The sequence below is a fragment of the Kryptolebias marmoratus genome, linkage group LG21 (assembly GCF_001649575.2).
Source record: "Kryptolebias marmoratus isolate JLee-2015 linkage group LG21, ASM164957v2, whole genome shotgun sequence".
Taxonomy (NCBI): Eukaryota; Metazoa; Chordata; class Actinopteri; order Cyprinodontiformes; family Rivulidae; genus Kryptolebias; species Kryptolebias marmoratus.
The window spans coordinates 21,451,983-21,464,257 of NC_051450.1; the positions used below are offsets into that span (position 1 = coordinate 21,451,983).

The 12,275-nt window shown below is 46.0% G+C and overlaps 2 protein-coding genes across 6 annotated transcripts in view; both read right to left on the reverse strand.

Annotated features, from left to right (window-relative positions):
- rbbp8 (retinoblastoma binding protein 8) overlaps positions 1-6,852 on the reverse strand; it is a 10,459-nt gene extending 3,607 nt beyond the window's left edge. The window contains exons 1-19 of one of the 3 annotated variants that reach the window (XM_025009597.2): positions 6,570-6,852; positions 6,361-6,492; positions 6,243-6,285; positions 6,070-6,165; positions 5,304-5,395; positions 4,212-4,284; positions 3,962-4,125; positions 3,792-3,875; positions 3,159-3,232; positions 3,004-3,071; positions 2,705-2,924; positions 2,508-2,628; positions 2,350-2,426; positions 2,124-2,244; positions 1,641-1,808; positions 799-841; positions 623-710; positions 414-555; positions 205-330 (exon numbers count right to left, since the gene is read on the reverse strand). In XM_025009597.2, the coding sequence (XP_024865365.1) occupies positions 212-330; positions 414-555; positions 623-710; positions 799-841; positions 1,641-1,808; positions 2,124-2,244; positions 2,350-2,426; positions 2,508-2,628; positions 2,705-2,924; positions 3,004-3,071; positions 3,159-3,232; positions 3,792-3,875; positions 3,962-4,125; positions 4,212-4,284; positions 5,304-5,395; positions 6,070-6,165; positions 6,243-6,285; positions 6,361-6,463 (1,896 nt within the window). In that variant the 5' untranslated portion in view covers positions 6,464-6,492; positions 6,570-6,852 and the 3' untranslated portion in view covers positions 205-211. Of the gene's footprint in view, positions 1-204; positions 331-413; positions 556-622; positions 711-798; positions 842-1,640; positions 1,809-2,123; positions 2,245-2,349; positions 2,629-2,704; positions 2,925-3,003; positions 3,072-3,158; positions 3,233-3,791; positions 3,876-3,961; positions 4,126-4,211; positions 4,285-5,303; positions 5,396-6,069; positions 6,166-6,242; positions 6,286-6,360; positions 6,493-6,569 lie in introns of all 3 variants that reach the window. The other 2 variants (XM_037973102.1, XM_037973101.1) reach the window with 2 other exon arrangements.
- A 1,206-nt stretch (positions 6,853-8,058) lies between these two features.
- Positions 8,059-12,275, reverse strand: part of fam168b (family with sequence similarity 168 member B) — a 5,542-nt gene continuing 1,325 nt past the window's right edge. The window contains exons 2-7 of one of the 3 annotated variants that reach the window (XM_017432350.3): positions 11,950-12,041; positions 11,782-11,862; positions 11,523-11,665; positions 11,240-11,438; positions 10,621-10,741; positions 8,059-10,527 (exon numbers count right to left, since the gene is read on the reverse strand). In XM_017432350.3, the coding sequence (XP_017287839.1) occupies positions 10,629-10,741; positions 11,240-11,438; positions 11,523-11,665; positions 11,782-11,862; positions 11,950-12,019 (606 nt within the window). In that variant the 5' untranslated portion in view covers positions 12,020-12,041 and the 3' untranslated portion in view covers positions 8,059-10,527; positions 10,621-10,628. Of the gene's footprint in view, positions 10,528-10,616; positions 10,742-11,239; positions 11,439-11,522; positions 11,666-11,781; positions 11,863-11,949; positions 12,042-12,275 lie in introns of all 3 variants that reach the window. The other 2 variants (XM_017432349.3, XM_017432351.3) reach the window with 2 other exon arrangements.

The following is a 12,275-nucleotide window of genomic DNA, read 5'->3' on the forward strand; positions in this document are numbered from 1 at the left end:
CGGACACGAGACGTTCTCCTCGGACACGAGACGTTCTCCTCGGACACGAAACGTTCTCCTCGGACACGAGACGTTCTCCTCGGACACGAAACGTTCTCCTCGGACACGAGACGTTCTCCTTGGACACGAAACGTTCTCCTCGGACACGAGACGTTCTCCTCAGACACGAGATGTTCTCCTCAGAGCGCCCTCCGTGGAACCAACCTGGCGTTCAGTGCTTGGAGCGGTTCTCCCGCGGTGACGGGTCGTTCTGCTGCGGGGAGAACAAAGCGTTCAGCGGTTGTCTCCTCCGTAGACGTCCCTCAGGGTTCTTCTCCTCCCTGATGTAGCCTGGAGAGAGAAGCACAGAGAGACGTTCTAAAGCCTTCAGACAGGAAGAGCGTCTCCAGGGGAGCGCCGGGCGGTTCCGTTACCCCTCTCGATGCACGTCTGCGTCGACGGGAACCCGACCTCCCAGAAGTTCTCGGGTGTGCAGGGAGGAACGTACAGGAACCGGTGCCTGGAGCAGGCAGACAGCTTCTTCTTCTTCTCCTCCTCAGGCAGGTGGGAGTAATACTGCGGAGAACCGCACAGTTACTCCAACGGGTTCTTAAAAAGACACATCGGCGCTCAGAGGACTCACGTTCTCGCACTCCTTGCAGGTGGCGCCCTCCAGTTTCCGCCTCTCGTCCTTCTTACGAACCACCGCCACGTGTTTAAACGCCGGCCGCCTGATGCAGAAATTTAAAAAATTTAAATAAAACATTCTGAGCCGAGAAATCTTCAAACACGACTGAATCGAGGAGTGGCGTCTCTCACCCCGGTTTACTCCAACATGCAACGATTTCACCAGGATCTCGTTCTGATTCGGAGGAAACAAACAACGAGATTCACAGATTAAAGATAAAACTGAAAACTTCTGAATGTCGGTACAATACGGTTCAGTTTGTTGGGATTATTTGTTCGAACTGGACAGAAAACACCACTGGAGATTCATTTTTTGGCTTCCAGAAAGATCCTTCAGAACCTTCAGATTTGGACCACTTCAAAAAGAAGCGCCGCTCCGACCCTCGTCACTGCGGCGTCACGCCACAAAAACAGGACCTTCTGCCGACTGTTTTTAATTTTAAAAGAAAGTCAAATGGAGAGGAGGACATGTCCACAGAGAAGGAGACGAGAAACAGGAAGTGTTCCTTCAAACAGGAAGTGAACGCGCGCCGTCACTAAAAGGTCTGAGCTGCTTCCAGGCCGAGATCAGTTTGGGATTCAGAGGAAAAAATAGAAACAATCCATGTCTAATAGTCTGAAGCTGCTAGTTTACTCTGGTTAGCATCGTTAGCTTTAAGTTAGCATTGAGTTAGCATTGAGTTAGCAACATTAGCTCTCTCTCTCCTGCTGTCTTTATGTTGATTTTTAGTGTTGTATGATGATGTCATGACAATGATCTGGGGGTAATTCTAACGCGTGCTCACGTTTACAAGTTAGCATCGGGTTAGCTTCGAGTTAGCATCGGGTTAGCTTTGAGTTAGCATTCAGTTAGCAACGTTAACTCTCTCCTGCCATCTTTATGTTGCCCTTTAGTGTTGTGTGCTGATGATACGACAACAATCTTGATTTGATTTCAGTTCAGCTTGAAGATATGATGAAACGTAAACACATACCCCTGAGCTGCTCCTCCTCTTCCTCTTCCTCCTCCTCTTCCTCTTCCTCTTCCTCCTCGTCACGCAGCGGGCTCTGGTCCAAGCGCAGACTGTTGCAGGACTTGTACGTCCCGTAAGCCGTTGTGTCGAACATCATGTCCAGGCTGTCGTTCGCCTTCCCGCCCAGCCCTTCGGAACAAACAAATCAGAGTGAAGCTGGCGCCATTTTTTGTTTTTAGTCGTAAAGCCAGGAACGATTTTTTATTTTAACGGTTACTGATCAAAGGGAGAAACAGGAAGTGGACATCTGGGTGACATTCTAGATTCCCGTCTTAAACTCTGTCGTAATTCCTTACGTTTGTCTTGAGGCTTCACAAGAAGCAAGAACTTTGTTCTCTTGTTCTCAACCATCATCAGAACTTTGTTCTCGTTGGTGTCCGAGAACTCTTGCGTGCAACGTCTAGTTTAGACAACTGGTGTCCACAATAGGGGGACGGTACTCACCAGGCGTCCCGTGTCCTCCGTCTTCTTCTTCTTCTTCTTCTCGTCGACGCTGCAGCATGCTGTGGCTGACCCAGGTGCAGTCGGTGTCTGCCAGGTCCACGTGGCGCTGTCCGTCCACTTCCTGCAACCCACAGGGAGACACTAATCAGCCGCTGCTGCTGTGTCGGACTTTAACTGAAGAAGAAGAAGAAGAAGAAGAAGAAGTGAGCCGGGACAGCGGACGTGCCTCGTCTCCTTCGAAGGCAGACAGGGCGAGGGCGGGGTCGACGCTCCACGCCGCCTCAACGGCGTTCCTCCTGTCGGCTGGGAGACGAAGAGACGCTACAGTCACGTTACGAGTGTCATAAACTAAAACGGCGTGCTGAAACGTCTCAGAGAGCCGACCACTTTCTGCTTCAGGCTGTTTGTGTGCGGCGTTCCCGTCCCTCCCGTCCGCTTTACTCCAAGGCTTCTTGAAAGCAGGACTTTCACCGGAAGCGTCCGATTTACGGCAGGACGCCTCGCTCTGGAAAAGATCGAACGACTTGAACAAACTGTGGTGATGATCACTTCCAGCCTTTAAATAAAACCGGGTCCCTTACCTTGCTCTCCAGCGGTCCCTTGAAGCTTGACGTGGCGGTTGGATCGACGAGTCCGGGCGTCACTCCCGCGTCACTTCCTTTCTGCACCTCCTCCGTCCGTTTGGCCCTGCAAGCAGAACCGTCCTCCGAGAGGCGTCCGACCCGCGGGAGGAGAGACGGGGATCTGTCCGAGGTGGAGTCCGGACCGGGAATCGGCGTGGAGGAGGAGGAGCAGTGAGGCCTTCAAGCGGAGAACCAAACACTGTGAAGAAGCTTTGAATGACGTGGAAGATAAATGCGTGGACTAACGTGGTCCGAACCTTAAATGAACTTCCTGTTTCCAGGAACTCCTGGAGCTGCTCTGCTGACTCGGCGCCGCCTTTGTTTTCTGTGGAAAGAACAAACCAAACAGGAAACGACCATTCAGCGCCCTCGGATTCTGAACTTCCTGTCAGGAGTCGGGCGCTGAACTCACGTTCCGACGATCACCAGGAAGTTCAAGGCCACACGTTTCTGCGATCGCCTCCTCCGCGCCTTCGACCACGCCTCCTGAGGAGAAACGGACGTCTTCAGCCAAAACAATGCCTTCACACGCAGCCATTTTGGAGCTGCCATCTTGTGTTTTTGGAACCAGAGTCTGTGCACTGGTGATGTGGCGCTTTAAGCCCCGCCCACTTCGCTGCACGCGCTCATGACCTTTCTTTTAAGTGTCGAATTACAGTTCAGCTTGAATGTTTGAACGGACAGCACAGGAATCAACAATTATCTGATGTGTGCTTTTATTTTGAAACAAGGGCAACGTCCTGTTTGTTTGCACGGAAGGGGTGGGGCTTAAAACTCAACCTGGTACCGCTGCGGCTTCGACTTCTGGGTATTGGGTCCGAGATCTGCTCATGCATGTGGTTCTCAAGAACCGTGGGACAGATACGCGTCTACCATTGATGAAACCTGATTCAAGATGGCCGCCACAGCTATCAGACGTTAGCAGACGCACAAACACAAGTCGGTCGGTTTTCCTGATCTGATGTGGTAGCAGCTGAGAGTAACACATTCTCCTAATATCACGGTTTGACCGGAACGGCGCCCGGATGGCGTCACGATGACGTACTCGGGATCTGCGATGCTTCCAGGTCACAGGTGTTGGGAACCAGCACGTCCATTTTCCCAGGATCTTTTGCGTCTCCGGCGGGCTCTTTATAAAAAAGGAAACAGAACGCATCGGTTCAGTCTGCAGCTTTAAAACGACGACGCTGTGGCGTTAAAATCAAAGCAGCCGACCGTGGAGGAGCGAGCTGCTGCGCCGCCGCAGAGGCGTCTCCGCGTATCGGACGCGTTTGATTCCATCGCCGCGCTTCCGCTTCCTCAGCCTGCTCGCCGCGGGCAACGAGCTCGGCATTCTGGGTGAATCCGGGATGACGCCGTCCTCCTGCTCAGACTCCGATCTGACACACAACACAAGCTGCTGATACGTCACCTTTAATACATTTTAACGCCTTTAAGACGTCTAAAAATAAAAATAAAATCTCACCGAGACGTTTTTAACTTCTGGAGCTCAGCTCTGAGTTTCCTGTTTTCATCCTGCAGGACGTTCCTCTCGTTCTCTGGAGCAGAAAACAGAAAATAACTCATCCTGAAACAGAACCGCAGGCAGAACGTCCTCCAGCTTTAAAGGGATAATTCAGACATTCTGTAGTGGTGTGCAGAGATGATCTGCCCGAAGAAGCTGAAACAGAAGCTAAAAGAAACAAAAACACCAGCTAAAAGCTAAAAATACAAGACTTCAGCTAAAAAACACAAGGGAACAGAACAGCAGCTAAAAACAAGAAAAAGCTACCAAAAGATAAAAGCAAGAAGCTAAGAAGAAGCTAAAAGCAGCTAAAAGCTAAATAAGGAGCTAAATGCAGCAAAAGGCTAACTAAGGAGCTAAAAGCACCTAAAGGCTAACTGAGCTAAAAGCAGCAAAAAGCTAACTATTAGAATAGTAACTACAAGTTCAAAGTAACTGAATAGTAGCTAAAACATAAAAATAGCAAAAGGCTAGCTAAAAGCAGCAGAATGGTAGCTAAAGCTAAAAGCTAAATGTAATACAAGACAATATGGAGATCTGCCCAAAGAAGCTGAAAAGCTAAAAAAACAAAAAGGAACAGATCAGAAGATAAAAGCAGCAAAAGGCTAACTAAAAATAAAACTATCAAAATAGTAACTAAAAGCTCAAAGTAACAATAGTAGCTAAAACATAAAAATAGCAAAAGCTAAAAGTAGTGCAAGACAACAAAACTAGAAAAACAATATATTGAAAAGATCTGCATCTGTAAAAAAAAAAAAGTAAATATTTAGAAAAGTATAAAAGTCAGAGCAGCCGTCGGTTTTTTATGAACCGAACATTACGACGTAAGAGTAGGTAAAATATCACAAAGTCAGCAGAAGAAGCTAGAGCACCAAAAAAAAGTAGGAAAAACTGAATAAATCTGAGTCAGCGTTCTCGTTTCTCAGCTAAAGCTCTCAGAAGAGCCCGTTTGGAGACTGATGAGCTAAAGGCTAGTTATAAAACAGCCAAACGCTAACGTTTAGCCGTCAGCTCATTGGCCCCTGTCCACGGCAGGTAAGACATTAAACTCACTCAGTTCGGAGACGACCTGGAGGTTCTGGTCCCGCTCGCTTCTCAGCTTCTCTTCTGCGACGGCACATCGATCGCAGCCGCCACCTCGAAGCCTGAAAACAGGAAACGCCGATTTTAATACGACCTAAAGGTCACGCTAAGCTCTAAACCAGGGGCGGGGCTAATCAAGGGGCCAATCTGGGTCAATATTTATAGAAAAAATACATAAATCAACCCTGGGTTTAGATGAAATGTGTCAAATCATTCAGACAGACATGTCAAATACCTTCTCCCAGTTTCATAATATATAGAATTTAAATAAAATATGCCTTAAAAAGAAAGAAAAATGTGTCTTTTTAGGCTTTTTTTGCCTTCTTATAATTTATTTCACATTATAACAGCTGTAAGGTGCCCCAATCATCCAGCTACAAACATTTAAACTTTAAAAAACAAAGAAAACTGACATAAACTAAAGCAGGGTCGCTGTAACTCCGACACCAGGCGTCGTTTCCTGGCCTCAAGTTGGTCGGCGGGAGACTGATCCGCTTCAAAATCGAAGCTTAATGAGAAACTAAAACTTCACGAGAGCCGACAGAGATTGGACGGCCAGATCGAGTAAAATGTCAACGTTCTCTCTGGGGCCAGACGGAACGTTACCAAAGGCCGGATCTTGAGTCTGACACAAGATCTAAACGACTAACTGCGAAGTGTCGAATACGTCAAGATCTAAGCCACGGTGTGCTGGCAGGAGAGGGAGCATCACGGTGGACCAAGTGCACGTCTCCACCTGTCCTCCAGAAGGCCGATGGTGTCCCGCAGGGCTATGTTCTGCTCCTTGAGTTGCTGGTTTCGGCTGTAAAACACCTCCAGCCTCTGCGCGTCTCTGCGGGGAAACACATCGTGACTAAGACGCGCCGTGCACGGGCAAAGAATTGCATCCGTGCGCGTTCAGGAACTCACAGACAGCGGTCCTTCTTCAGTTTGCTCACTTTGGCTTCCAGTGCTGCAGAGAAAAAACACAAAATTGAGCAAAAAAAAAAATCACTGCACGGTTCTAAAACGGAGTGGGTCGGCTCACCTTGAAGGGTGCTTCTGTGACAGTCTCTAAGCTGCTTCCATAAGTCCTCAAACGAGCCAGCAGGACTTTCTGTCCCGCTGCTGTCCCCTCCTGGACTGCTCATCCTCCTTTACCACCACCTGCACAGAACACCTGTTTTACCCCGTCAGCGCGCTCGTTAGCCTCTAAAAACATTGAAATGCTCATCTTCTGTACGCTGTGACACTTACGGAGCACGCAGCTGAAGTTAGACACACATTAAAGCACCAAACGATGAATATTTCTGGTGTTTTTTTGCTTCAGCACTTCCTGCAGGACGCTGTGGAAAAGCTGCAAAAACAACGAATAAACTAGCATCTCAAACGCTCTCACGTTAGCGAAAAATGCTAATGTTCACACGAAAATGTTCGATAATTCTATAAAATGCTAAAAATGCTGAACTTTAAATGCTAAACTGCTCATAAAAGTATGTTTTTTTCTTTATATTTTAACCCGGTATTGTCAAAAAGTGCGCGCCGCAATGCACGATGGGAAGTTTATTTCTTCTTCTGTGGTTTTTTCGGCCGTTAGCAAACCAACCGGGAGGTCCGTTACCGCCACCTACCGGATTCGGCTGTGAACAGGCGATCTGGAGGGTAAAATTAATAAAAAACAAATTGTTTAGACATTTTTTTTTTGTAAAAAAAAATTTAAAAAATGAGCTCCTATTTTAAATAAAAGATTTCTAATCACATATTCTTCTGCTTCTTGCTAAATGTGTCATAGGTCTGTAGCTTTGGCGCCATCTTCTGTTCGTCACAAGTAAAACACACTTAGAAACTTAAAACTTAGTAACTGATGGGTCAAAAAAAGCTTTAAAAATCTACTTTTACGCTCACAAACATTTAACATATAATATTCTTTTTCTCTTTAGTCACTCATTCACAAAGCACTTTATTTTCTGTATATAGCTGTATCAAATATGAGCTGCTAGCTAGCATTTGTAGCAGTTTAGCTAGCACTACAAAAATACCCTATTTGGACATAATTCCTTAATACTTCTCCCATTGCTATTAATAGTTAAAAGTCTAGCATGTCTTAAAGAAGTGCATATTGCCCGCAGCCTTATATGGCGTCGTTTTAAAGATCATTTTACGTCGAGAAATGATGGAATTGTCGCCGTTGTAGTCAGTCAAACACTGTAACTGACATCTCACTGGTTACTGCAACAGGTCACGCTCAGAGCATGTGTTTGGGATAACTCTCAGCTACTATTACACCAAATTTTAGCTCGGTATGTGTAAAACTGACTGAGTTGTAGCCTTTTGTGTGTGCGCTAACGTCAGTTATCCGTGGCAGCCATCTTGACTCCAAAGGTTAATCAGTTGTTGGTGTACATCTAATGACTTTCATTAAAATACAGCCAGTGGTTCATGAGATATTTTTCTAACAGACACTTTGCCTTTGATAATTATTCATAATTCAGCTGTATTTAATCATACCACACACATATTCGGCTGTGAACCACATGAAAACAGGCTGTTTCAGTGTAAAACATAATTTTGTTTCATTTAATAACTCAAAATAAACAGTGATTTTTTTTCCCTCATATTTGTTTTTTATTTTTTAGAGTACAAAACATGAACCAAAATCACAAAAATAACATTTACAAAACAGATTATTTAACTGAGGTGACCGAGGCAACATAGAAAAGCATGTCTGAAACAGTGATGTTGGTGGGTTAGCCTTGAGGTAAGACAGCGAGCAAAGGTCAAAGGTTAAGAGACTAACTGTACTGACTTAGTGCTTTCATTTAGTAGTGCTATTCACAACTGGAGTTCAACCAACATAAACCACACTTTGTGATTTAAGGGTTTAGTGTCAGATACCCAAGAACAAACTGACTATAGTGACATACAGGTATAAAACTCTAAACACGTCACACCGTATGGCACCGTTTCTCATTATTTCTGTTTTAACCGGATAGTCCGGTTGTTTTTTTAAGCGATGCTCTGTCAAATAGTCATCAATAGATAGAAAGGGCAGAAGTCTTCGTCCAGGCTAGACTAATAGCTAGCTAAACAAGTTATGTTTATATATTTTTTTTTTGTTTCTACAAAACAAGTTTTTGCGTAAAAAAAAAGGTACATTAGCGATATTGGACCTCAACACTTTCACATGAGGCAGTTTGTTTGGTTTGTTACAGTTTTCTTAACGGAAGCAGAGCTGCGTAAAAAGAATTACCGGAAAAGTCGCACCACCTAAATCGAATTACCGTAAATATGGAAGAAGCTGCTCCCGCCTAAAACTAATTACCATTAATATCGGGAAAGCTACGCTGCCTAAAAAAAATACTGGAAATATCAGAAATACTGCATTGCCTAAAACGGTTTACCGGAAATTTTAAAAAAGCTGCGTTGCCTAAAACGGGTTACTGGAAATATCGTAAAAGCTGCGTCGCCTAAAACAGATTATCGGAAACATTGGGAAAGCTGCGTTGCCTAGAATGAATTCCCGTAAATATTGTAAAAGCTGCATCTAAACCGAATTACTATAAATATCGGGAAACCTACACCACCTACTATGATTTACCGTGAATACGGAAGAAGCTGCGTCGCCTGAAACAAATTACCGTAAATACACAATTACGTTAAGTTCACTTTAGTGAAATTTAACAAGCAGTTTGGATCTAGATAAAACTTATTTTGGGGAACCTTAGCTTGGAGTTTTAATATTAGCTAACGTAGCGTCCTTTTCCATCGTTTGGTTAGCCATTAGCCTAGCCTGGATAAAGTCTGATCCTCTTTTCTCACGGCTGATAAGGTACAATTTATAACTATCTGACAGAAAATCACTTTTAAAAAATCAGAGACTATCCCTTTAAGACACTTTCAAACACTGTTTCCTTTCATTCATTCTCGAACGAATTCCTCTGCTGGTTCCCCAACAAGAACACTTCTGGGCCAAAAGAAGACTTTCAGAAAAAATAAAACAAAAATTTAAATTGTGTGATAAAAACAAAATTAAAACACTTAAGACTCGTTAAAAAGGTACTCATCGCGAAGTTGTGAACATCGTACGGATCTTACATCACATCAACGATTTATGTCCTTAAATTTAAAATACAAAATAAAAAATTGTGACCAGGAACCAGCTAACGCATGCGTTTGTTTACCTACCTTGAAAAAGGTCGAAATTACCAGACCTGTTTGTTTACCTACACCAACTAAGTGTAATGTCGGTCAAGCTCTCATATTGTTTTTTGTGGACTCAGCTTTGTTTACATTGACCGCAGACCCGCATTTCCAAATTGTATTCCGATATATTTGGAAAACTACCGGAGTAAACGCTTCGAAACTGCACAGTTTAATTAAGTTAGGGGTCATCTTTTATTTTAAGTTTGATTTCATATTTCGCCACGAGTACCTTTAAGTTGAGGAATAGCTGTCAGTTAAAGCCCCACGTTTTGCTTTGTTTTTCCTAAAAATGCAAAAAAAAGGGCGGGAAAATGCAGACGCTGCGCTGCGTAAAGAAAGGTATAAAACTCGCTTAGCAGGTAAAATAATGACGTCTGATCAGATCTTTTCTTTCACATTTATGACGCGGTCACTGGTGATTCAGCATTGCAGATTATTACTCTTATTTTTATTTATTTTTTTACTCCTTTGGACACGTGTTGACTTTGCATCTGTCGCAGCAGGTAGATTGAGCTAGCATTACTTCATATATCTATTTATATACTTATATACACACATGCATTCAACATCATATGTATCCCCCAAAATAGAATAATTAAAAAAAAAATAAAATAAAAAATAAAAACAGAACTCCCTTTTTTTCTTTTTTGTCACCACTTCAGAGCTATAAAAACCTGCATGACAGTCCACACAAAGTGAGGCCGGAGGAGGCCTTGCTGTTGGATGGGAGATACGCGGCGGGCTGTAGGAGGTGCTGATGCTGGCAGGGATGGAGGGGGGGTGAGGCGGTGGCGTGGATCGCAGCAGGGATGGGCCCATTCTTCACCCCCTCCCTGTCCAAACGGGCCACATTCTATATATTCAGGTTTAATTTATTCATATTTATATTTTTTTTTTGAAGATTCACATTATGCTGGAAGAAGACTAGCTGGCCGCAGACGCCGCCTGGGGGGGCAGGTCGCCGCCAGGAACACTGGAGTCGAGTGTGAATGCATATCTACCGCCTCCTGACCTGCAGTTGGGGGGGGGGGGGCAAGAAGAACAGCGTTCAGCCCGGGCGGGTCAGTTCTGGGCTCGAACCGATCCGGACGCGGTACTCACGCACACGCGGCTTCACCACTGCGGCGGCACGTAGCTGTAGCTGGGGGTGCCGGGGGCCCGGTACGCGGACATCGACACTGGGTGGGGGGCGACGGGCGCCGGTGACGGACTCGTCAACAAAGTCCCTGAAAAAAAAAAAAAAAGGGACATTTCAGACAATTTAAAGCGAGGTTCTGTAGATTATAGAGACAACATTCCTGAAACCCCAGTGATTTAAACGGGATCATTTTACAAAAATTCCCATCGTGTGTTGGGAATGACTCTCAGCTACTACCACAGCAAATTACAGGCCGGTATCCGTAAAACCGACTGATTCGTTTTGTACAAGGCCAATTAGCTGTGGCGTCCATTTTTAATTGGTTTAATCAGTTGTTAATTTATCTCCTGCTTTTTGTCTTCGTTAACATCTTACCTGCTGCAGATGACTACTAGAACGACATCATTGGAGAAATGGGAGTTTAAGTCTGACAGGACATGACTGACGAGCTAACGGCTAGTCTGAACGCCAGCGGAGTTAAATTCATTCTATCTGCAGCAGGTAAGATACTGACTGCTCATAAGTGTTCAAAAACCCCTTTAAACGCGAGATGAATGTGACGAAGTGGCGAGTGGCAGCGGCTCACCTGCCGACATGGCCATGGTCGTGCCGGCTACCATCCCCATGGCGACGCCGTTGGGGCGGGTGGGAGGGATGGGCGGGGCATACATGGCCGCAGGCATCCCATTGGGCTGCACCACCGTGGTGTGATGGATGACGTGGGGCGGGGCGGCGTACAGCGGCTGCGTGTAGTAGGCGCCTTGCTGCTGCGACGGTATTAACGCCTGGAACACAAACAGACGATAACTTTTCACGCCAACCGCAGCGCGGGAAGCGGAGAACCTGCGGCTGGCGACGGGCTCACGCACCTGGGCGTACGGGCTCTGTTGGGCGTAGGTGCTCCTGACGGGGTAAACCGCAGCCTGGTACGGGTTCGGGGAGGACGAGTAGGGAGGGACGGTCCCCGTGTTGGGAGAGCAGGACATCTTGAAAGGAGTGCCGGGAGCGTAGCCTGGAGGAAAAAGAAGATTTGAGTCATTACAGATTGCCGGTTCGAGCCCAGGTTGTGGCAGAAAAGAGGCCCCCTGCACAGATTATAATCCTGCCGCCATCGCCCGAGCCTCTTACCGCTGGCGAAGGCCGGGTTCGCGCCTGCGTAGATGCTGGGAGTGTACGCCGGGGCAGCTGCGTAGCCGACGGGGAAGCCAGCTGTCCCAACAGAAACAGAGAAAAGGACCAAATTTAAGAAAAGAGCCTTCTCTGTTTTCTTGATCGAGCCGATGGCGAGGAACTCACCTGGGTAGCTTAAACCCTTCGTGTTGGTAAAAGGGACCCCCGCCGGCGCAGGGCTGTACACGGGATTCATCCTGGTCGTCCGCTTGTAGCTGCTGGGATGGAAAATGGAAGATCGTTTTATTTCAACTCAACCAAACATACAAGACTCTGACCTGTTCGGGTAAATAAAAAACAACACAAAAATAAAAACAAAGAGGTCCCGACTCGAACCTGGAACATTTCATCAGAACAGCTGATTAATTGGGACGAATTTGGACATTCGGAAGGATAAATAAACCAACACTGGTCGAATCTGAGCACAGCGAGCACCCCCCCCCCCCCCCCCC